This window comes from Salminus brasiliensis, chromosome 14, assembly GCF_030463535.1.
Source record: "Salminus brasiliensis chromosome 14, fSalBra1.hap2, whole genome shotgun sequence".
NCBI lineage: Eukaryota > Metazoa > Chordata > Actinopteri > Characiformes > Bryconidae > Salminus > Salminus brasiliensis.
Genome location: NC_132891.1, coordinates 36,575,904 through 36,598,297, shown reverse-complemented (window position 1 = coordinate 36,598,297; position 22,394 = coordinate 36,575,904). Strand labels below are relative to the sequence as shown.

Below are 22,394 nucleotides of genomic sequence, written 5' to 3'. Positions count from 1 at the left end.
ACCCGTATCACTGCTGATACTGCACCCGCATCACTGCTGATACTGCACCCGTATCACTGCTGATCCTGCACCCGTATCACTGCTCATACTGAACCTGTATCACTGCTGATACTGCACCCGTATCACTGCTGATCCTGCACCCACATCACTGCTGATACTGCACCCGTATCACTGCTGATCCTGCACCCACATCACTGCTGATACTGCACCCGTATCACTGCTGACACTGCACCCGTATCACTGCTGATACTGAACCCGTATCACTGCTGATACTGAACCCGTATCACTGCTGATACTGCACCCGTATCACTGCTGATCCTGCACCCACATCACTGCTGATACTGCACCCGTATCACTGCTGATACTGAACCCACATCACTGCTGATACTGCACCCGTATCACTGCTGATCCTGCACCCGTATCACTGCTGATCCTGCACCCACATCACTGCTGATACTGCACCCGTATCACTGCTGATACTGCACCCATATCACTGCTGATACTGTACCCGTATCACTGCTGATCCTGCACCCCTATCACTGCTGATCCTGCACCCACATCACTGCTGATACTGCACCCATATCACTGCTGATACTGCACCCGTATCACTGCTGATCCTGCACCCACATCACTGCTGATACTGCACCCGTATCACTGCTGATACTGTACCCGTATCACTGCTGATACTGTACCCGTATCACTGCTGATAATTTACCCGTATCACTGCTGACACTGTACCCGTATCACTGCTGATAATTTACCCGTATCACTGCTGACACTGCACCCGTATCACTGCTGACACTGCACCCGTATCACTGCTGACACTGCATCCGTATCACTGCTGATCCTGCACCCGTATCACTGCTGACAATGCACCCGTATCACTGCTGATACTGTACCCGTATCACTGCTGATACTGCACCCGTATCACTGCTGACACTGTACCCGTATCACTGCTGACACTGCACCCGTATCACAGCTGACACTGTACGCGTATCACTGCTGATCCTGCACCCGTATCACTGCTGATCCTGCACCCGTATCACTGCTGACACTGTACCCGTATCACTGCTGATACTGTACCCCTATCACTGCTGATACTGCACCCGTATCACTGCTCATAATGAACCCGTATCACAGCTGATACTGAACCCGTATCACTGCTCATACTGAACCCGTATCACTGCTGATACTGAACCCGTATCACTGCTGATACTGAACCCGTATCACTGCTCATACTGAACCCGTATCACTGCTCATACTGAACCCGTATCACTGCTGATACTGAACCCGTATCACTGCTGATACTGAACCCGTATCACTGCTGCCTCCATACAGATGATCTGGACGCTGTACATAGCTTAACGTTTGCTGAATTGAAAGTTTGACAGTTTCTGAGTTTGTAAATTAAAAATATCTGATGCTTCAGGTGCTGTTTTGTTAGCTTTGAAGCAAAATACACGATTAATAGATATTTACTAACAGAAACAACAGAAATCTCCAGCATACTGATACTGAAGACTTATGAAAACAGATCTTTGAGGGTCTGCAGTGATCACGCACTGGAACATGGCAGGAACAGATTTACAGTGTTTGGACAGTGTAGTGTAGATTAACTCCTGTTGTCTGAATATTGTTTGGTAATATTATGACATTCAGTCTGTTTAGTTTGGTACAGAACCTCCATCAGTCATTTCATCTACTCCACATCTACACTTAGTTAATTAGCATAATTACTGAGTAAAGTTTCATGTTCTAGACTCCTGGAATTTCTGATCAAGAGTGTAGACAGTCATCATGAAGAACAGTGCTGTCAGCTGAAGAGCTAAACAGTTAGAGCTCAGTACAGAACTAAACCCCAGCTGTAAAACAGTCTAATTCTAAACCCTAAATCTGTTCCATAAGTCTTACTTTCTTTACAGTCTTAAAGACACAGTAGTCACCTCCTAAAAGTGTGGTGTGTTTGTGGTCAGTTCTCTGAGAGAATCTTTATCACGACTGTTCATCAGTAACACTGGTGATCACCCACAGACTCGCTCCATATCTGTATACATTTCATTCACTCTGTACGAGTGCTGTCTCTGTGATATGATTGAAAAATTTCAACTATTTGATTTGTATGGAAGTATGAGCTTAGCTGAGCTTAGCTGTTGGAAGACAGCTTTCTCCATGATCTTATTAATAAAGAGAAGATCTGAAATGGGTCTGTAACTCAATAGTTTACATGGATCAAGGTCAGGTTAAGGAGGAAATTAATGTAATTATATCAGTCTGTTTTAGTGTGATAATGAATGAACCTTTCTGCTTTAGCATCATTAGGCTCTGTATCTGCATCAGCTGTGTAAGGCAGCAGGCTTGTGGAAATTTGATGTGTGGTTCGAATTTTTGTGAAAGATCAATTTTATTATTGATAAATTCATGAAATCACTGCTACTGCAGAAGGCTGGTAGATCAGTAGCTGCTGTCTGATTCTTAAGATAAGATAAGATAAGATAGTCCTTTATTAGTCCCACAGTGGGGAAATTCACAGTGTGACAGCAGAATAGCAGGACACTTTAGATAAATAATTTACACTATAAACACAATATAAATAAGAATTAAAAAAGCAATAAACAATACTATTTACAGCAAAAGACTCTTAATTGCACATGGGGGTGGGATATTGCACATAGTATTCCCTGAACATGAACATGTGTGTGTAGTTAAGTGTGTGTGTATGTGGTTAAGTGTGTGTGTATGTGGTCCGCTGGGAGCAGTGCTGGTTGTGCAGTCTGACGGCAGCAGGAAGGAAGGACCTGCGATACTGCTCCTTCACACACTTGGGGTGAAGCAGCCGGTCACTAAAGGAGCTGCCCAGTGCTGCCAGAGTCTCATGCATGGGGTGGGAGCTGTTCTCCAGCATGGATGCCAGCTTGATTGTCATCCTCCTGTCTCCCACCACCTGCACTGGGTCTAAGAAGCACCCCAGGACAGAGCCGGCCCTCTTTATGAGTTTGTCCAGTCTCTTCTTATCTGCCGTCGAGATGCTACTGCCCCAGCAGACCACTCCATAAAAGATGGCAGATGCCACCACTGTGTCGAAGAATGTCCTCAGGAGCGCTCCCTGCACTCCAAAGGACCTCAATCTCCTCAGCAGGTAGAGTCTGCTCTGGCCTTTCTTGTAGAGAGCTGCAGTGTTGACTGACCAGTCCAGTTTGTTGTTCAGATGAACACCCAGGTATTTATAAGAGTCCACACTCTCGATGTTCATACCCCGGATGTTCACTGATGGAGGGGGGTGTCTGCACCTGCGGAAATCCACCACCAGTTCTTTGGTCTTTCCAGCGTTTATCTGCAGATGGTTCTGCAGACACCAGTCCACAAAGTCCTGAATAAGTTCTCTGTACTCGCTGTCCTCCTCATTGGATATGAGGCCGACGATCGCTGAGTCATCAGAGAACTTCTGGAGGTGACAGGTCGGTGAGCTGTACATGAAGTCAGCAGTGTACAGGGTGAAGAGGAACGGTGCCAAGACCGTTCCTTGAGGGGGCTCCTGTGCTGCTGACCACCAAGTCAGAGACACAGTCCCGTGCCCTCACATACTGTGGTCGGTTGGTGAGGTAGTCCAGTATCCAGTTAGACAGGTGACTGTCCACTCCACAATGTCCCAACTTGTCCTTTAGAAGCCCTGGCTGTATGGTGTTAAAAGCACTGGAGAAATCGAAGAAGGTGATCCTCACAGTGCTGCCTCACACGGCTTCTCCAGGTGAGAAAGAGCTCTGTGTAGAAGATAGATGACAGCATCATCCACCCCGACACCAGGCTGGTAGGCAAACTGAAGAGGGTCCATGGATGGGCTCACCAGAGGGCGGATGTGGTTGAGGACCAGCCTCTCCAGTGACTTCATCAGATGGGAAGTCAGTGCCACCGGCCTGTAGCTGTTTAGGTCCTTTGGGTGCTGTGTTTTGGGCACAGGTACCACACAAGATGTTTTCCACAGCTGTGGTACTCTTCCCAGTTTCAGACTCATGTTGAACATATGCTCAACTACCCTGCACAGCTGATCAGTGCAGGACTTGAGGAGCCTGGCACTGATTCCATCAGGACCTGTAGCTTTCTTAGGCTTGATCTTACTCAGCTCATTTCTCACCTGGGTTGTTGTGAAGGACAGGTTGGAGCAGGGGGGCTGGGTGCTGGAATGTGTGAATGGGTGGTTGATGCTGCCAGACGATGAGCCATTAGGGGATGATGGTGGTGATGATTGTGAGCCAGAAGTTCTGAGAGAAGAAGAAGGGGGAGGGCAGCATGATGGTAGTGCTGCTGAGTGGGGATACAGCAGGGGTGTCTGTGTAGGGGGAGGGCTAGGTGATTGATCATATCTGTTGAAAAATTGAGATTGAGATCATTCACCCACTTCTGGTCCCCCACCACCTGGGAGTTGGACTTTGTGTGGCAAGATATGGTTTTAAGGCCTTTCCAAACTCCCCTGACGTTGTTCTGCTGCAACTGTTCCTCCAGCTTCCTCTTGTAGCTGGCTTTCCCCTCCCTGATCTTCCTTCTCAGTTCCTTCTGCACAGCTTTCAGCTCATTCTTGTCACCAGATCTGAAGGCCCTCTTTTTCGCTTTTAGGAGAGCCTTTATATCTGGATTAATCCATGGCTTGTTGTTGGAAAAACACCGAACAGTCTTGGTGGGCACGGTGTTATCCACACAGAAGTTGACGTAGTCCGTAATGCAGTGAGTGAGATTGTCAATGTCCTCCCCATTAGGATCACACAGTTCTTCCCACACCGTTGTTTCGAAGCAGTCCTTCAGAGCCTCCTCAGACTCCTTAGACCATTTCTTCACTGTACGGGTGACAGCTGGTTCCCTATGTACAATGGGTTTGTACACAGGCAGAAGATGAACCAGACAGTGATCAGATCTTCCAAGGGGAGGGAGAGGTGATGAGTTGTATGCCTCCTTTGTGTTGGCAAAAAAACAGGTCCAGTGTTTTCATGTCTCTGGTGTGGCAGGTTACATACTGGGTGAAGGTGGACAGAGTGGAGGATGGAGAAGCATGGTTGAAGTCTCCGGAGATAAGAAGGAGGGCCTGCGGGTGCTGTGTCTGCAGCCTGCACACAGCTGAGTGCAGGACATCACAGGCCGAGTCAGCGTTAGCAGAGGGGGGGATGTACGCAGCTATCATGATAACGTGCGAGAATTCCCTCGGCAGATAGTACGGCCTCATGCTAACGGCTAACAGTTCAATGTTCTTACAGCAGATCTGTTCCTTAATAGTGATGTGCCCAGAGCCCACACCATCTATCATTCACAAATACTGCCAGTCCGCCTCCCTTCCTCTTACCGCTCTCCTCCGTCCTGTCCGCCCGACTGAGGTGAAATCCTTCCACAGATACGGGCGTGTCTGGAGTCAGCGTGGTTAGCCAGGTCTCTGTGAACACCATGATGCTGCACTCCCAGTACTCCCTCTGATGTCGGGTTAGCGCCGTCAGCTCGTCCATCTTATTGGGGAGCGACCTCACGTTCCCCATGACTACAGAAGGAAGAGCGGGCTTGTAGCGTCTCCTCCGGGCGCGACACAGAGCTCCAGCCCGGCTCCCCCGCCGCCTCCTCCTCAGCTCGCGGGGGATGTCGTGCCTCTCGCGCGGCAGCACAGCTAACAGATGGTCCCTGGTGTAAACAATAGGCACGCGACTCCGCACGGGATCTCCAGACACGGTCGTAAACAAGGAAAAAAGTAGCGTAGAAACCAGAAAAATCACCACGCTTTTGGTGTCCATTGTGCCTAGAGTCATAAGAAACACTAAACTACCAAAGAAACTTAACTTAAAAACTTCTAAATTGGAAAAAAGTTAGAAAAAGCTCAGAAGTGAGCAGGAGCTGCTGCAACAGGCTGCCACCTCCGGGGCCCCATCTTGGATATGTTAGTTTAGAGATTGTTCTGAGCAGTAGTCTAGGATTATTTAAGTCAGACTGAATGTGCTTCGAGAGGCAAGTCATGAGGAACATCAAGACCCAACTGCCTCCTTCACTGGACCCCCTGCAATTTGCACATTGTCACAACTGCTCCACAGACGATGCCATCACCACTACCTTTCATCTCTCTTTCTCTCTCTCTCTCTTTCTCTCACCTGGAGAAGAAGGACACTTAGGGTACTTTCATTGACTTTAGTTTAGCATTCAACACCATCGTCTTACAGAACCTTATCAGAAAACTAAGCCTGCGGGGCCTCAAAACCTCTCTCTGCAACTGGGTCCTGGACTTGTGGATGACCCCACCCACCCTTTACACAAACTGTTCTCCTTCCTGCCATCAGGAAGAAGGTATCACAGCATCTGGTCCAACACGACAGCTTTTTCCCACAAGCCATCAGACCTCTCAACTCCAGAGACTGAATGGAAGGACTCTTCCATACACACACACACACAATCCCAGACAATGTGAAAGCATTTTGCACTACATAGTAGCTCAGTGCGTCAGACTCTTTGCATATATATTGCGTATAATTGCACATTGTATTTTTGCACAATTACTTGTTTATTTCAAAGTACCTGCTAGAGAACCTCACTAACCTGTGCTGCACTCCACTGCTTTCTGACTGATCCTCCACAATAACACAGAATACACACTCTATTTTCACTACAATCTCAGTCAAAGCTCAGTCTGTCAGTCTGTTACACTAACTCGCCTGCACGCTGTGTCTCTTCTGTCTGCTGTGTCTCGTCTGCACGCTGTGTCTCGTCTGCACGCTGTGTCTCGCCTGCACGCTGTGTCTCTTCTGCCCGCTGTGTCTCGTCTGCCCGCTGTGTCTCGTCTGCACGCTGTGTCTCTTCTGTCCGCTGTGTCTCGTCTGCACGCTGTGTCTCTTCTGTCCACTGTGTCTCGTCTGCACGCTGTGTCTCTTCTGCACGCTGTGTCTCTTCTGCCCGCTGTGTCTCGTCTGCACGCTGTGTCTCTTCTGCCTGCTGTGTCTCGTCTGCACGCTGTGTCTCTTCTGTCCACTGTGTCTCGTCTGCACGCTGTGTCTCTTCTGCACGCTGTGTCTCGTCTGCACGCTGTGTCTCTTCTGCCTGCTGTGTCTCGTCTGCACGCTGTGTCTCTTCTGCCTGCTGTGTCTCGTCTGCACGCTGTGTCTCTTCTGTCCACTGTGTCTCGTCTGCACGCTGTGTCTCGTCTGCACGCTGTGTCTCGTCTGCACGCTGTGTCTCTTCTGCCCGCTGTGTCTCGTCTGCACGCTGTGTCTCGTCTGCACGCTGTGTCTCTTCTGTCCGCTGTGTCTCGTCTGCACGCTGTGTCTCGTCTGCCCGCTGTGTCTCTTCTGCACGCTGTGTCTCTTCTGTCCGCTGTGTCTCGTCTGCACGCTGTGTCTCGTCTGCACGCTGTGTCTCTTCTGTCTGCTGTGTCTCGTCTGCACGCTGTGTCTCTTCTGCCCGCTGTCTCGTCTGCACGCTGCGTATTGTACTGTACTGCCTGCATTGTGTTGTAATGTCTGTATGCAGTTGTTCAGAACTTAGGTTCTGTCTGCTCTGTGCTGTGTGTTGCACCATGGTCCTGGAGGAACGTTGTTTCGTTTCACTGTGTGCTCTGTATATAGCCTGAGACAGAGCATCATATCCCTGATCAGTAATGGTGTCACTGAGAATAGCTTTAGAATTCAGCTATTAAAATAATCATGGTATAAGTTGTAGTGCTAGTGTAGTGTTAGATTAATGATGCTGATCAGAGGAAGTTGGGTAAACCAGTTTAATACTGGTTAAGCTGTTAGAACAGACTTTCTCAAGACATACGAATGTCTTTAAAAAAGGCCAGGAAACAGTCAAAGGTTTAAGTAATACTGACATTGAAACCTGATCAGCAGCCTAAATTCCTACAAACATGTGTGGTACCGTATGCACTCCAACCCAAAGTGTAAGCTGAGCTAGAGCATCTACAAAAACAAGGAGTGATCTCGCCAGTCGAGTTCAGTGTGTGGGAGACCCCAATCATACCAGTGATTAAGAAGAGTGGTGAAGTAATTGGCTGTTTGCTACAGAGGGTTCAGAGAGAATTCAGGAGGAATTGAAAAGTAGGGCCAATAGCTTCTACTACAGCTTCTACTGCACTGACCAGAGAGAGGACATGCGAGAGAAGCACACACACACACATTATATATGTATTTCAATCACACTTTCTGCTATTTACTTCTTATGACTGAATGATAAGAAAGAGGGGGATGGTGATAAAATTTCATCCATATTTCAGCATATTTTAAATGTAGTGTTTACATCACTAAACAAAAAAACTATTCACTATAAAAAAAGTGAATTACAGAAGAAATTTGGGGCCATTAAACTTATTGTGTGCGTTTATCTACACTGTGTGCACAATTATTAGGCAAGTCTTATTTTTATTAATCACCAACTACAGTGCACTCAGATAATCCAAAATGTTAATAAACCTCAAACATGAATGTAAAAGTGAGGGTTTGGCTTTCTTAGGAGAATATCTATATGTGCACAATTATTGGGCAACCATTATTGTGCAGAATTATTACGCAGCTAAATGAAAAACACATTTTCCCATCTCACTTTTTTCATTTTCATCTGTTCAAGTGAGAATTATAAACAAACAACTCAAAACCTTCCAATAAAAACATTTCTGACATATGAAAATCAGTAAGTGATAAAGCGTCCCAGATCAGTTTCTTGATCTGTTGACAATCAACATTTGCAGCAGCACCCACAGCCTCCCAGACACTGTTCAGAGAGGTGTACTGTTCTCCTTCACTGTAAATCTCCTGTTTAAGAATTGCCCACAAGTTCTCAATCAGGTTCAGGTCAGGTGAGGAAGGGGGCTGTGTCATAAGCTTTACTGGCTAGCCATGCAGAGGAGTACTCGGATGCATGTGATAGAGCATTGTCCTGCATAAAAATCATTGTCTATTTGAAAGCTACAGACGTCTTCCTGTACCACTGCTTAAAGAAAGTGTCTTCTAAAAACTGCCAGTAGGCTTGGGCGTTGTGCCCGTTACTGATCCAGCCACAAGCGCCATCTGGTCAAGAGTCACTCTCATTTTATCACTCCATAAATCCTTTGAAAACTCTGTCTTCAGAGATTTCCTGGACCAGTCTAGACGCTTCAGCTTGTATGTTTTGTTCAGTGGTGGTCGGGTTTCAGCCTTCCTTACTTTGGCCATGTCTCTGATCACTGAACATCTTGCACTTCTTGGTACTCCAGGTAGGTTGCAGTTCTATAATATTACAGAACTGGAGGATAATGGGTTCCTAGAAGCTTCATGCTGGATTCTTCTTAAATCCTCTGTAGGTAATTTGCTTTTTTACTCAACATGTTTTTTGTGACCCTGTTGACTATTTGCAACAAAATGTTTGATGGCTCTGTGATAATGTCCCAATATCTTAGCAATTCTCAGAGTGCTGCATCCCTCTGAGAGCCTATTGGTATTTTTGGACATTTCAGAGTCAGTTAAATCTCTTTGTTGGCCCTTTTTGCCTGAAGAAAAAAACAATAATTGTGCACACCTTGATGTAGGGTGTTGACCTCCTTAGGCCACACCCTCCCTCATTACACATACACACATCAACTGCTATTCTTCAATCCATTAAACATTCAAGTTTATCCACCTTGGAGTTAGAAAATATGCCTAAGAATGATAACATGGTCAAAATACTCACTTGCCTAATAATTGTGCACACAGTGTACACTGTCTGATCTCAAATCAGACTAAATCTTTCTGGTTATAGATCAGTTAGGATCTTCTGATATCTTTGCTGATTTCTTTTTCTTTTCTCACAATGTCACACAAGGAAACTGTGTGTTTGAGGTGTGCCTTACAAAATACATCCACAGGTGTGCCTCCAATGAACTCAAATGTTGTCAATTAACCTATCAAAATCTTCCAAAGCCTGTTTAAAACTGTTTAAAGACAGTAATCTTAGTGTATGAACACCTGTGACATTGTAGAAAAACAAATTATTTCCTCTCATTATTCTGGAATTTAGAAAATAATGATATAATCCTGACTCCCTTAAACCCAGAGAGATTTAAGATCAGACAGTGGATGTAATGTTTTATACAGTGTATGTACAACTTCTGGTTTTACTGTAAATCATTAGAATTAGTGTCATTAGGGTTCTGTCAGTTTTATATATTGTTTTAAATAATTGTTTTTGTGATAAAATGGAGAAGCTTTGTTTTAAATGAATCTGGGTACTGGTTTTGGTTTAATTGCCTTCTGTTCTGAACCTGCTGTGTTATGATAATAAGCATTGATGACAGTGCTGTAAGACTTTCCCCTGATCAAACACACCTGATCCAGCTAATCAGCTAATTAACAAGCCCTTCCTGAACTGAAGGCTGTGTTAAATCATGAAACCCCACTGAAGTGTGTAGACGGGTTCTGCAGGATCCCCCTGTCCTCATGCTCAGAGCTGTGATGAAGGCTGGGTTGGACTGATGTAAGTGTGTGAATTCTGATCTGACTGTCAGATTTTAACACCACTATGAAAGTAAATTCAGTGTGTGCTCTTGTTCACACTGCCACACATAACAAATCTGAGTCACACCTGAAGAAAATCATTGTAATCTGCTTTATGAACGTAGCGTAGGAAACGTAAAGGAAAAGGGTCGGTCCAATGTAATGTAATCTGTAGGTAGTTGTTGAAGATCTGAACAGCCTGTCCATCACAGAACTGTGGGTTCAATACATCTGTGTTGCAGCAGCAAGATCACCCACAGATCATGTTGACCCCCTTATGATCTACGTATGCTCCAGAGCTCAGCAGAGAACACATCACAGTGACGTCAGGGTTCATTTAAGAGTAATCATTAACACAGAACGTAGAAACATAGAGGTCAGTAGTGAATGATGAGAGACAAAGACGACCGTAATCACCACTGTGTTGGACACAGGAACTGAATTCTCAGTGTTTAAAGAAAAATTGCTATATTCTATCAGTCCGACTAAAACAGATATAAAGTCTACTGATTAAAAATATTCAACAATACATACTCGAGCATGAGTCAAACACTTATCATTGATGAAGCATCATGAGGTCATTAACATTCATCAACAGTTACTGTGAACACATTTCTTTCCCTTTACAGGTTCTAACCTCTCTTCCCCTTCAGCAGGACCAACCACTGACCCACACACTGCTAAATAACCAGTCACACACCACTGACAGCTTCCTCTCTGCTGGAGGAACTGTACACACTACGTCTGTCTGAGAGTGGAGAGAGTCCAGACTGTTTATAGTTTTACTCTTATTCATATTTATCATCTCACTTTCATCTGAGTGTGATTAATAAAGACTGGACTATCACTGTATAATATTGCTGTTTTCTGGAGAGAGAGGATGAGTGTGTTCTTGTATAAACACTGTCATCTTCCTTTTAATCAAAGAAGACTGGACCACACACACACACACACAACACTAACTACACTCATGTGTGTGAGATCTGGTTGAGTGAGAGAGTGATGATCTTACCTCAGTGTCTCCAGTTTACAGTGTTCACTCTTCAGTCCCTTACTGAGCTTCTCCACTCCTGAATCCTGCAGATTATTATTCTTATTCAGGTTCAGATCTTTCAGTGAGTTCACTGATCTGAGAACTGAGACCAGAACTGAACAGCTTTTCTCTGTGAGAGCACAGTTATTAAGCCTGGAACAGAAAGAGGAAAGAGGAGAAGGGAAGAGGGGTATGTAAGTATGTAAATTAGCTGTGTGGAGCGAGCACACACTAGCGTGACTATCTGCAGCTTCTCCATCTAACATCTGAAATTCTTCCTCCATCAATAACAGTAAAAGCTCAAACTGCCTGCATATAAGATCTGCATGACTGACACATGTTCAGGATTCTGCACAGGCAGGGGAAAAGAACAGCTCTAACATTTTAATAATGCCCTAAAACAAATTTACAGAGTTTTATTAAAGCATAATAAATGATTTAATAATCATTTTTAATTGGTCACACAGTTATGCACACAACCTGCCAGTTAGTAATGTTATGGCTGATTGGTGTATTCTGTCACTTTTGTTTATCTCTGTGTGTCTGTTTTGATCTCTCTCTCAACCCCTGAATGTACGTTTTACAACTGGAGTTCCTGGAGTGAAGATGGTTGTGTGCCACACTGAAGGTTTGGATGTAAGTGGTCACATGATCATTGTAGAAGAAATCTAGCACTGAAACTCAATAGGATTCAGATTCCCACATCTCTACCATCCAGCAGTCAGACCTACTGTAGACATGTACACACTTTCCCATCTGCTGATCAGTCTGGGTCTGGGTCTTCTTTTCAGGTGCTGGACAGGTACACAAGAGGTTCCACTCAGAGATTTACACCAAGGCCTTCTTTATAAACACATCAGGTTAGGACTGCCACTGCTCTCATGTTTGTTTTTGTTCATTAGTTGAGGATTAGAGAAGATTACCTGTAACTGCCTACCTGGACAGTGCATAGTTTAGTGCAACACACCTTTTGTTTGGTTCCAACACCACTAAGGAGATGAGGCGGAACTATATGTCCAAGGGTTTCCGGGGTGGACCAGTTATATGCACGAACAATTCAAGCAGCGGAGTGCTCGTTGTTCGCGTTGTTTCGAGAGTTGAAATAAGGACAGGTGTTTTAGGTGACTGACTACTGGACTGATCATCTAAATGATGCTGTTAGCTCACTTCACTAACCCAGAGTGAACATAATTATGCCTTGTTATTATACACTCAGCACAGTGCTGTACCACACACTGAGGATTAGTACAAAACTATGTATTAATATGTAACTATATGTAACTGTAACTATATGTGCTATATGTAACAGATAAACAGTAAAATCACAGAGAGGGAATACAGTCTCCTGATTGACTGGGTGTTTATCTCTGTTTTGTTTATTTACAAATGGAGGGGTGTTGCATAGACACGGCTAACATTTAGCATCTCCTCAGTTTTGGGTCTGCACAGACCCATTAAAGCACAGCTATTGGTCGCAGATGAGAATGTGTGAAGTTGAACTTATTAATAAAAACGAAAGAGACACAGTCATCCCATTTTACCTTGGCGAATTTGGTGTTGAGTTCTTAAAGAGATTAGCAGAGGAAATTCTGTTAAATAAATCATAATCTGCAGTCATTTCCAGAACTGCTGTGTAACGCTGCAGAACCCATAGAGTCATATTAGTGTAAAACTCTGTAGTATTATTCTACCACCTCTACAGTCCACATGCTGCTCCACCTTCAGATCAAGCTTCTGGAAAACGGCATGTGTACAGCTGTCCATGAGGTGGCGCTCAAAGTGTGATTTGTATTTATTGTAGTGAAGTAAAAGAGAATTTTTATTCTATGCTTTCTGTACTTCCACCTTTCTGACTGAACAGGGACGATACACTTTTACAATTTGAATCAAAATCATGAATCAATATTCTCATGATTTTTGAAGAAAAATGACGACTGTATTCAGGCTGTTGTTTAATCTACTACTGAGACATGGGTTGGGAGGTTGGAGGAGTTTGGTTCATGGCCTGGGTTAGGGATAGTTGATGCTAGTCTTCTGCAATATTTAATCTTTAAACAGTGCAGCCATCATACACACTGTGACATGTTTGTATTTTTCTATGAGGTGTTACATTCATATGAATCACTAAAATAAATGCAACTTTATATCATGTGCTCTTTCTCTCTGTCTCACACACACACACACACACACACACACAAACACACAATGCATAAGACCTTTTACCATCAAAACCTCAGAATTATACCCAGATACTTTCACCATTAATGTTCAGGCTTTGTGTTGGACGTGATGATGAACTAAGCCCACTCTCACAGTCTCTCTCTGAAACTCTGCTGGAGAACCAAAAGCAGAACACACTCGCTCTGCAGAAGCCCCGCCCACAGTCAGGGTAGATGTTATAGATTCTCTCTGGAATCATATTCTGTTTTCACTCCCAACACTGAACTAAACACTCAGCTGTTAAACTACAGCTCTGATAACTGTTATTTAGAACCTCACTGTGTTTCATGATCGGCTTCTGTTCACACACAAGCCATATTCTCCAAATTCCACTGAACTGTACCTGCTCTTGTTTTTTTAAATGAAATTCCTGTTAAATTATTGTTCAGTTACTGAGTACAAGCACGCACACACACACCTACACGTACTGTATCAGTATACGGTGGAGTTAAAATACTCACTCAGCTTTTGTGGATGATGCGATGACTCTCTGCAGCTTCTGAACACCTCTGTCTGATGGGTCGTACTTCTTCAGCCTAAACTCTTTCAGCTCCTGTTCTGAGTTCAGTAAAGTAAACACTACATAATCCCACTGACGAGGAGAGAGGTTGTGGTGAAGGAGACGACCGTCACCGTCTGAGTTCAGGTATGATCTGACTGCACACAGAAGAGAATGATAAAGCAGTTACTTTAGCAGAACACACAGACAGATCTACTGAAATACAGATCACTGATTTCTGATCAGCTGTTATTAATAATAACTCATACATTCATACAGGATCCCAGATTCACAGATAATCAATCAGTTTAGTTCAGCTTTATTAATCACTGTTTCAGGGAGAAATGAGCAGACAGTGTGTCCAGTCCTGCAGTGGAATTAGCAGCTTCTCAGCTCCACACAGTAAGAAGCTGGACCATGTGACGTTAAAAAGCTTCACTAACATCAAAACCATTTTCATATTTTCATAAAGTTCCTGTGAGCAGATATTTAATCATAACAGCTGTGTATTCTATCCCAGCACACCACTTCCTGTTTAGAACCTAAAAATGGTTTAATTCTGCGGGTAAATCCAAGCTTTCTTTACAGTAGGAGTGTAAACACAAACACAAACAGCTTCAGAAAAACAAAACATAAAATACCTGCAGAAACCTAAAACACCTGTCCTCAGCGTTTAGTATTTCTCTCGTATAGAATTACTGTACTGCTTTACTCCCAGTCCAGTGCAGCAGGTCTCAGTCTGGTACAGCAGGTCTCAGTCTGACGTACGGGCATTCGTTTTTTCATCATTAAGGCTTTTTATTCTGATATAACCTTAACCCCGATAAAATCCCGAAATTAACCCCAAAGCCGATTACCGCTACCACTAAAGGTTAAAGCTGTGAGTGTGATTACTGATTTAATCGGAATCATACAGAAACAATATGAGACAAAGTGAGCACACATGCCCAGAGCGTTCTTTTCCAGGTACACGTTCATTTCCAGGTACACGTTCATTTCCAGGTACATGGTCTGTTTTTAGAAGAAGACAATGTGATCACCGTGTGCTGCTGTCTGTAATATCAGATCATACAGAGGGAAATAGGGAAGGCCAGTACATTAGCTGTGAGTCTTTGGAAAAATGTGATTATTTACATAATTAAAAAATAAAATTACAAATTAAATGAATAAAGTAAAAATATACATTTTTATTTAATCAACAAATACAGCTAAACCTCATGCTGTGGTGTTCTTGCCTTTCTTAGACCAGCATGGCTGAATGATGCTGAATGTTTCTCTGACAATAGTCATGGGTTTATTTTACATCATGCGGACGTTTAAATCACAACGGGAGGTTCTTGGGCACGGTGTGTGTGCGCTAGCAACACAGTAGTGCTGAGTGTTTGGGCTGTCTGTGATGTGTGTAAATTACACAATGCTAAATGTTGGTAGAATGAGGTAGAATGTAAGAGAAGAAAAGGAAATCAAGGAAAATTTGCTGAAAGACCTTTCAGTGAAGACTGCAGTGACAAACCAGACTAAGCACACGGCTGCAGATTATCACAGCGCTAATAAGGACACTGTTTAAGCTCCTCAGTTTTGGGTGCTGATTGTGCCTCTGTGTTCCAGCTGTTCTACCTGGGTTCTGAGAGCTGTTTCTCTCCTTATTCACTCTGGTTTAACTACTGCTTTGTGTTCAGAGCTGGATCATGGATATGTCTGTCTTCTACAGGTCTGCCTGTTGTCTGACCTCTGCCTGTCCTGTTGATGTGTTGGAAAAGCCCAAATACAGTCTGTCTGCACCTGCAGTCTGCCTCTACCCAGGCACTATGTTCACAGACTAAGGTGAGGGTACCCGTTTCACCCAGCTTCACCTTTTCAGATATCTTTGATTAAAATTAAAGACTGGTCTTACAGATATAAACTGTCTTCATTTGCTATCTTCACTGTCTTCAGAGCACTCTCTGCATTTACAGACCTGAAGACACTGACCATAAATAATGCATTGTTTTTACAACACACTGTTTACTCAACATCTTCAGAGTGAAATAAACAGTGTGTAACCTGCAAATGATCTGACTAAATCAGAAAAATGGCAGTAAAGGAAAGAAGCGTCTTTTTACCTTCTCGGATTTCTTCCTCTCTTTTTCTTGCTTCTGTAAACAGAAATGTAACAGTGAGAACATGAACAACAGAAGACACGTCACCAAGTGTCTGTTCTGATGTAGAGGCTTTAGCCTGCTATACTCCAATAAACGTACTTGTTATCCTCTGTGTGTGTGTGTGTGAGAGAATGTGATGTTATGTGGATAAATGTAGAGATAAATAAGAACTGAAGCTCTTAAACATGCAGAATTTTTTTCTCAGTTTTTATCTCCAGAAACCAGATTTAAAGGATCATCATTTGTAGAAGTGAGGAACAGTGACCAGGAGATTCATTATGAAATCATCTGAACACTGTCTGTCTTTAAACTGGGTGATGATGCATGTTGGGATTTTCAGCTGTTTGTTTATTAAAATAAGATAAGATAGTCCTTTATTATGTTACAAATCATACATATTCTAAAGTTCTAGAGTGATTCTTTAAATCAGAGTGAGCTTTAACTGACTGGGTTCTGTCTAACACTGGCAGAACAATACAGATATGTACACTGCTCAAAAAAATAAAGGGAACACTTATTTTATTGAAATCAAACTGTCCACTTAGGAAGCAACACTGATTGACAATCAATTTCACATGCTGTTGTGCAAATGGCATAGACAACAGGTGGAAATTACTGCCAATTAGCAAGACACACTCAATAAAGGAGTGGTTCTGCAGGTGGGGACCACAGCCCACTTCTCAGTACCTATGCTTTCTGGCTGATGTTTTAATCACTTTTGAATGTTGGTGGTGCTTTCACACTCGTGGTAGCATGAGACGGACTCTACGACCCACACAAGTGGTTCAGGTAGTGCAGCTCCTCCAGGATGGCACATCAATGCGAGCTGTGGCAGGAAGGTTTGCTGTGTCGGTCAGCATAGTGTCCAGAGGCTGGAGACGCCACCAGGAGACAGGCCAGTACACCAGGAGACGTGGAGGAGGCCGTAAGAGGGCAACAACCCAGCAGCAGGACTGCTACCTCCGCCTTTGTGCAAGGAGGAACAGGAGGAGCACTGCCAGAGCCCTGCAAAATGACCTCCAGCAGGCCACAAATGTGCAAGTGTCTGCACAAACGGTTAGAAACCGACATCATGAGGATGGTGTGAGGGCCCGACATCCACAGATGGGGGTTGTGCTCACAGCCCAACACCGTGCAGGACGCTTGGCATTTGCCAGAGAACACCAGGATTGGCAAATTGGCCACTGGCGCCCTGTGCTCTTCACAGATGGTTCACACTCTGACAGACTTGACAGAGTCTGGAGACGCCGTGGAGAGCGATCTGCTGCCTGCAACATCCTTCAGCATGACCGGTTTGGCAGTGGGTCAGTAATGGTGTGGGGTGGCATTTCTTTGGAGGGCCGCACAGCCCTCCATGTGTTCGCCAGAGGTAGTCTGACTGCCATTAGGTACCGAGATGAGATCCTCAGACCCCTTGTGAGACCATATGCTGGTGCGGTTGGCCCTGGGTTCCTCCTAATGCAGGACAATGCTAGACCTCATGTGGCTGGAGTGTGTCAGCAGTTCCTGCAAGATGAAGGCATTGAAGCTATGGACTGGCCCACCCGTTCCCCAGACCTGAATCCGATTGAGCACATCTGGGACATCATGTATTGCTCCATCCACCAACGTCACGTTGTACCACAGACTGTCCAGGAGTTGGCGGATGCTTTAGTCCAGGTCTGGAAGGAGATCCTCATCAGGAGCCCAGGTGTTGTAGGGACGTCATACAGGCACGTGGAGGCCACACAATACTGAGCCTCATTTTGACTTGTTTTAAGGACATTAGATCAAAGTTGGATCAGCCTGTAGTGTGTTTTTCCACTTTAATTTTGTGTGTGACTCCAAATCCAGGCCTCCATTGGTTAATAAATTTGATTTCCATTGATGATTTTTGTGTGATTTTGTTGTCAGCACATTCAACTTTGTACAGAACAAAGTATTTAATGAGAATTTTTCATTCATTCAGATCTAGGATGTTATTTGAGTGTTCCCTTTATTTTTTTGAGCTGTGTACATCAGGAAGGACAATGTGTGTACAGTATCTGTGATCTACAGTAAAGACTGCAGACTACATTAGTGGACTTAAAAGAAGCACACTGAACAGGAGTGCATGAGGGGTCAGAGGTCCTTTCTGTGTGAGATATCTGGCTCCTAAATACATTATGTAGACTAGTGTGATTATTTTAAGACTGTGGTTTACCAAATATACCTTACAGATTTTACTGCATCACTGTAGGAGAGTTAAAAATCACTTGACTAAAAACACTACAGGAACATATATTCAGGTGTGGAAATTAGCTGACTGGCCTTTATTAAAAACAGATCATGTGACTAAACCTGGTGAACTAAAGGGGATTTTAGTTATGTGCAGTTTGACAGTTAATGTATTTAAACCTTTACTAGAACTGAGAGCTCTGGGTCAGTGAGATATGAGGAATGTGGTCTAGTCATGCACTGACAGAGAGGTGACCTACCTCTATAGAGGTAAACAGCACCTACAGTCAGGACTACAGTCAGGAGGACCAGAAGTAAAATCACACCAACGACAATTCCAGCAGTCCTCCCAGGATTGGGTAAGTGATCTGAAACACAGTAAAAACAGTCAGTTACGTTTCTGCCTCCAGTCCCAGACTTCTCCCAGAAGTGAGAAGTGTTTCTTGGTTGATTTTTAATTGCAGTCATTTATCAACTATTTCTATAATCAATAGTTCCTCTGTGATTCTGATTAATCAAATTGGAAAAGAAAAAGCACCAATAACTGTCAATATTATTGATATTATATGATTAATGTGTTCCATCTGCTAAAGCACATAGAAACTTTCTCAAGAGGAGAATCACAGACCTGCACTGCTCATCAAAACTCAAAAAAATGCTTTACTCAGAGTTCAGAAATCTGCAGGACACTCCACATCCTCACATCACAGGTCAACTGATACTTCAATCCCTTTAGTTTCTACTACTTTAGTTTCAAACTACTTTACCTCTAATGATTAAACAAAGGTGAACAGCTTGTGAGGTCAGTGAGGTCATGTGATCTGATCTGACATCACTGAGCAGAGAAACAGATGATCATCAGTCAGGCCCTAAAGCAGCTTCTAATATGACAGAACATCCGTCTGCACAACACCACCTTCATTAAACCACCTTCACCCTGCAGCGGGGCTTTTACAGTGTTTGTGTGGACTAGAGATCTGAACTCTGAGGACAAAAGAAAACTTTCCAAACAATGTCTGTGTCCGTGTGCACCAGTATCATCATTAGCAGCCCTGAAAATCAATAAGTACAGTTTAGCCGTTTAGCTGCACAGTTCAGATGACAGGTTAACAAGGTCACACTGGTTTAGACTCCATACAGCAGTTTAACAGCAGATTCAGCAGCTCCTCACTGTGCTGAGGTTTCTCCAGCTGCTCACTCAGGACAGACGCTTCTACACATCACACAGCAAACGCTACACAACACATAACCAGTGAGGTTTAAGTGAAGCGTTTCCATATCTGAGACTGTTCAGAACCCTGCCTTACTGTCTCTCCTGTCCATATCGACCAAGCCAGACCAGGTCAGAACCAAGACGAGATACAAGGACAAGAGCAAAAGAGAACCGTCAAAATACAAGCAGAGGCCAAACCCAAAGCAACAAACCAAGCAGTCGACCAGAACAACACGGGTCAAACACTGTAAAGAGGACAAACAGGGGACACTCAGTGCACTACAGTTTAAACTGGCAGCACTTTCCAGTGTGAATAACTGAACAGGTGATGCAGATCAGTCCTCGGACGAGGATCTGTTTGGGATTGGTCAGATTTAAATGTGAAAAAGGGTCAACAGGGACAGAGAGAGAACCAGGAAGCATGATGTTAACTTTTAAGTATCTCCCTAAAACGGACTTCTTTAAGCTAAGAAGTGAAATAGGAACCTGTATATTTATCTATATTCGGGTCTACATAATATTTCTCTCCTTCTTAGTAATTGTAATTACTAACATTTACATCAACAGGGTGTTGAAGAATGATACATGATGTTCTTATTATTTTTATCATTATTATTGATAATAATTCTCATTAATAGAGCACTTTTCATGTAGCAGATCAAAATACATACACACACAGATTGTCAAAAGCAGATGACCATATTAAATAAATGCTAAGTTAAAAAACAGTGTTTTAAATGTTTCTTTAAAATCTGAAGTGAACTCCAAGTGTAAGGGGTGGCTCTAGGGCAAGGCCTCCTCCTGCCACCAGGGGGAGGTCCCGAGCCACCCCAGCCAGTAATTGAGCCCAGTTCCCTACACCTGGGCAGTAGGCTATATTGGACTCTGGTCGAGTGTGTGTGCCAGCCACTGTCTCGAGTAGAAGGTTGAGGGGGGTGTCACTCTCCTTCGTGTGTTCCTCCCGTGTTTGTTTCCCAGTGTCTGTGCAGTGTGTGTGTGTCTGTGCAGTGTGTGTGTGTTTGTGTGTGTGTTTGTGTGCAGTGTGTCTGTGCAGTGTGTCTCTGTGCACTGTGTGTGTGTCTGTGTCTGTGCAGTGTTTGCAGTGTCTGTGTGTGCGCAGTGTGTCTGTGCAGTGTGTGTGTGTGCAGAGTGTGTGTGTGTGTGTGTGTGTGTCTGTGCCTGTGCAGTGTTCGCAGTGTCTGTGTGTGCGCAGTGTGTGTCTGTGCAGTGTGTGTGCAGAGTGTGTCTGTGCAGTGTGTGTGCAGAGTGTGTGTGTGTGTGTGCAGAGTGTGTGTGTGCAGTGTGTCTGTGCACTGTGTGTGTGTCTGTGCAGTGTGTGTCTGTCCAGTGTGTGTGTGTGTGTGTCTCTGTCCAGTGTGTGTGTGTGTGTCTGTGCAGTGTTCGCAGTGTCTGTGCAGTGTGTGTGTACGTGTCTGTGCAGTGTGTGTACGTGTATGTGCAGTGTGTGTGTGCAGTGTGTGTGTCTCTGTGCAGTGTTCATGTCTGTGTATGTGCAGTGTGTGTGTGCAGTGTGTGTGTGCAGAGTGTGTGTGTGCAGAGTGTGTGTGCGTGTCTGTGCAGTGTGTGCGTGTGTGTGTGCATGTGTGTCTGCAGTGTGTGTCTGCAGTGTGTGTGTTTCTGTGCAGTGTGTGCGTGCGTCTGTGTGTAGTGTGTGTGCGCGTGTGTGTGTCTGCAGTGTGTGCGTGTGTGTCTGCAGTGTGTGTGTTTCTGTGCAGTGTGTGTGTGTCTGTGCCTGTGTGCAGAGTGTGTCTGTGCAGTATGTGTGTGTGTCTGTGCAGTGTGTGTGTGTCTGTGCAGTGTGTGTGTGTCTGTGCAGTGTGTGTCTCTGTGCAGTGTGTGTCTGTGTCTGTGTAGTGTGTGTGTATGTCTGTGCAGTGTGTGTGTCTGCAGTGTGTGTGTCTGTGCCTCTGTGCAGTGTGTGTGTGTCTGTGCAGTGTGTGTGTGTGTGTCTGTGCCTCTGTGCAGTGTGTGTGTCTCTGTGCAGTGTGTGTGTGTGTGTGTGTGTGTGTCTGTGCAGTGTGTGCGCGTGTGTCTGCAGTGTGTGCGCAGTGTGTGTCTCCGTGCAGTGTGTGTCTCTGTGTCTGTGCAGTGTTCGCAGTGTCTGTGTGTGCGCAGTGTGTGCGCGGTGTGTCTGTGTGTGTCTGTGCAGTGTGTGTGTCTGTGCAGTGTGTGTGTGTGCAGAGTGTGTATGTGTGTGCAGAGTGTGTGTGTGTCTCTGTGCAGTGTGTGTGTCTCTGTGCAGTGTTCGTGTCTGTGTATGTGCAGTGTGTGTGTGTGCAGAGTGTCTGTGCAGAGTGTGTGTCTGTGCAGTGTGTGTGTGTCTCTGTGCAGTGTGTGTGTGTGTGTCTGTGCAGTGTGTGCGCGTGTGTCTGCAGTGTGTGCGCAGTGTGTGTCTCTGTGCAGTGTGTGTCTCTGTGTCTGTGCAGTGTTCGCAGTGTCTGTGTGTGCGCAGTGTGTGCGCGGTGTGTCCGTGTGTGTCTGTGCAGTGTGTGTGTCTGTGCAGTGTGTGTGTGTGCAGAGTGTGTATGTGTGTGCAGAGTGTGTGTGTGTGTCTCTGTGCAGTGTGTGTGTGTCTCTGTGCAGTGTTCGTGTCTGTGTATGTGCAGTGTGTGTG

At 44.6% G+C, this 22,394-nt stretch overlaps 2 protein-coding genes across 2 annotated transcripts in view; both read right to left on the bottom strand.

Moving 5' to 3' along the window:
• The window catches only part of LOC140577234 (ribonuclease inhibitor-like), a 237,155-nt gene that overhangs the window by 91,601 nt on the left and 123,160 nt on the right, over positions 1 to 22,394 (bottom strand). The window lies entirely within an intron of this gene.
• LOC140577232 (uncharacterized) overlaps positions 1 to 22,394 on the bottom strand; it is a 222,032-nt gene that overhangs the window by 192,566 nt on the left and 7,072 nt on the right. The window contains exons 5-8 of the mRNA XM_072697100.1: positions 18,807 to 18,914; positions 16,312 to 16,344; positions 14,172 to 14,367; positions 11,470 to 11,643 (exon numbers count right to left, since the gene is read on the bottom strand). Coding sequence (XP_072553201.1) covers positions 11,470 to 11,643; positions 14,172 to 14,367; positions 16,312 to 16,344; positions 18,807 to 18,914 — 511 coding nt within the window. The remainder of the gene's footprint in view (positions 1 to 11,469; positions 11,644 to 14,171; positions 14,368 to 16,311; positions 16,345 to 18,806; positions 18,915 to 22,394) is intronic.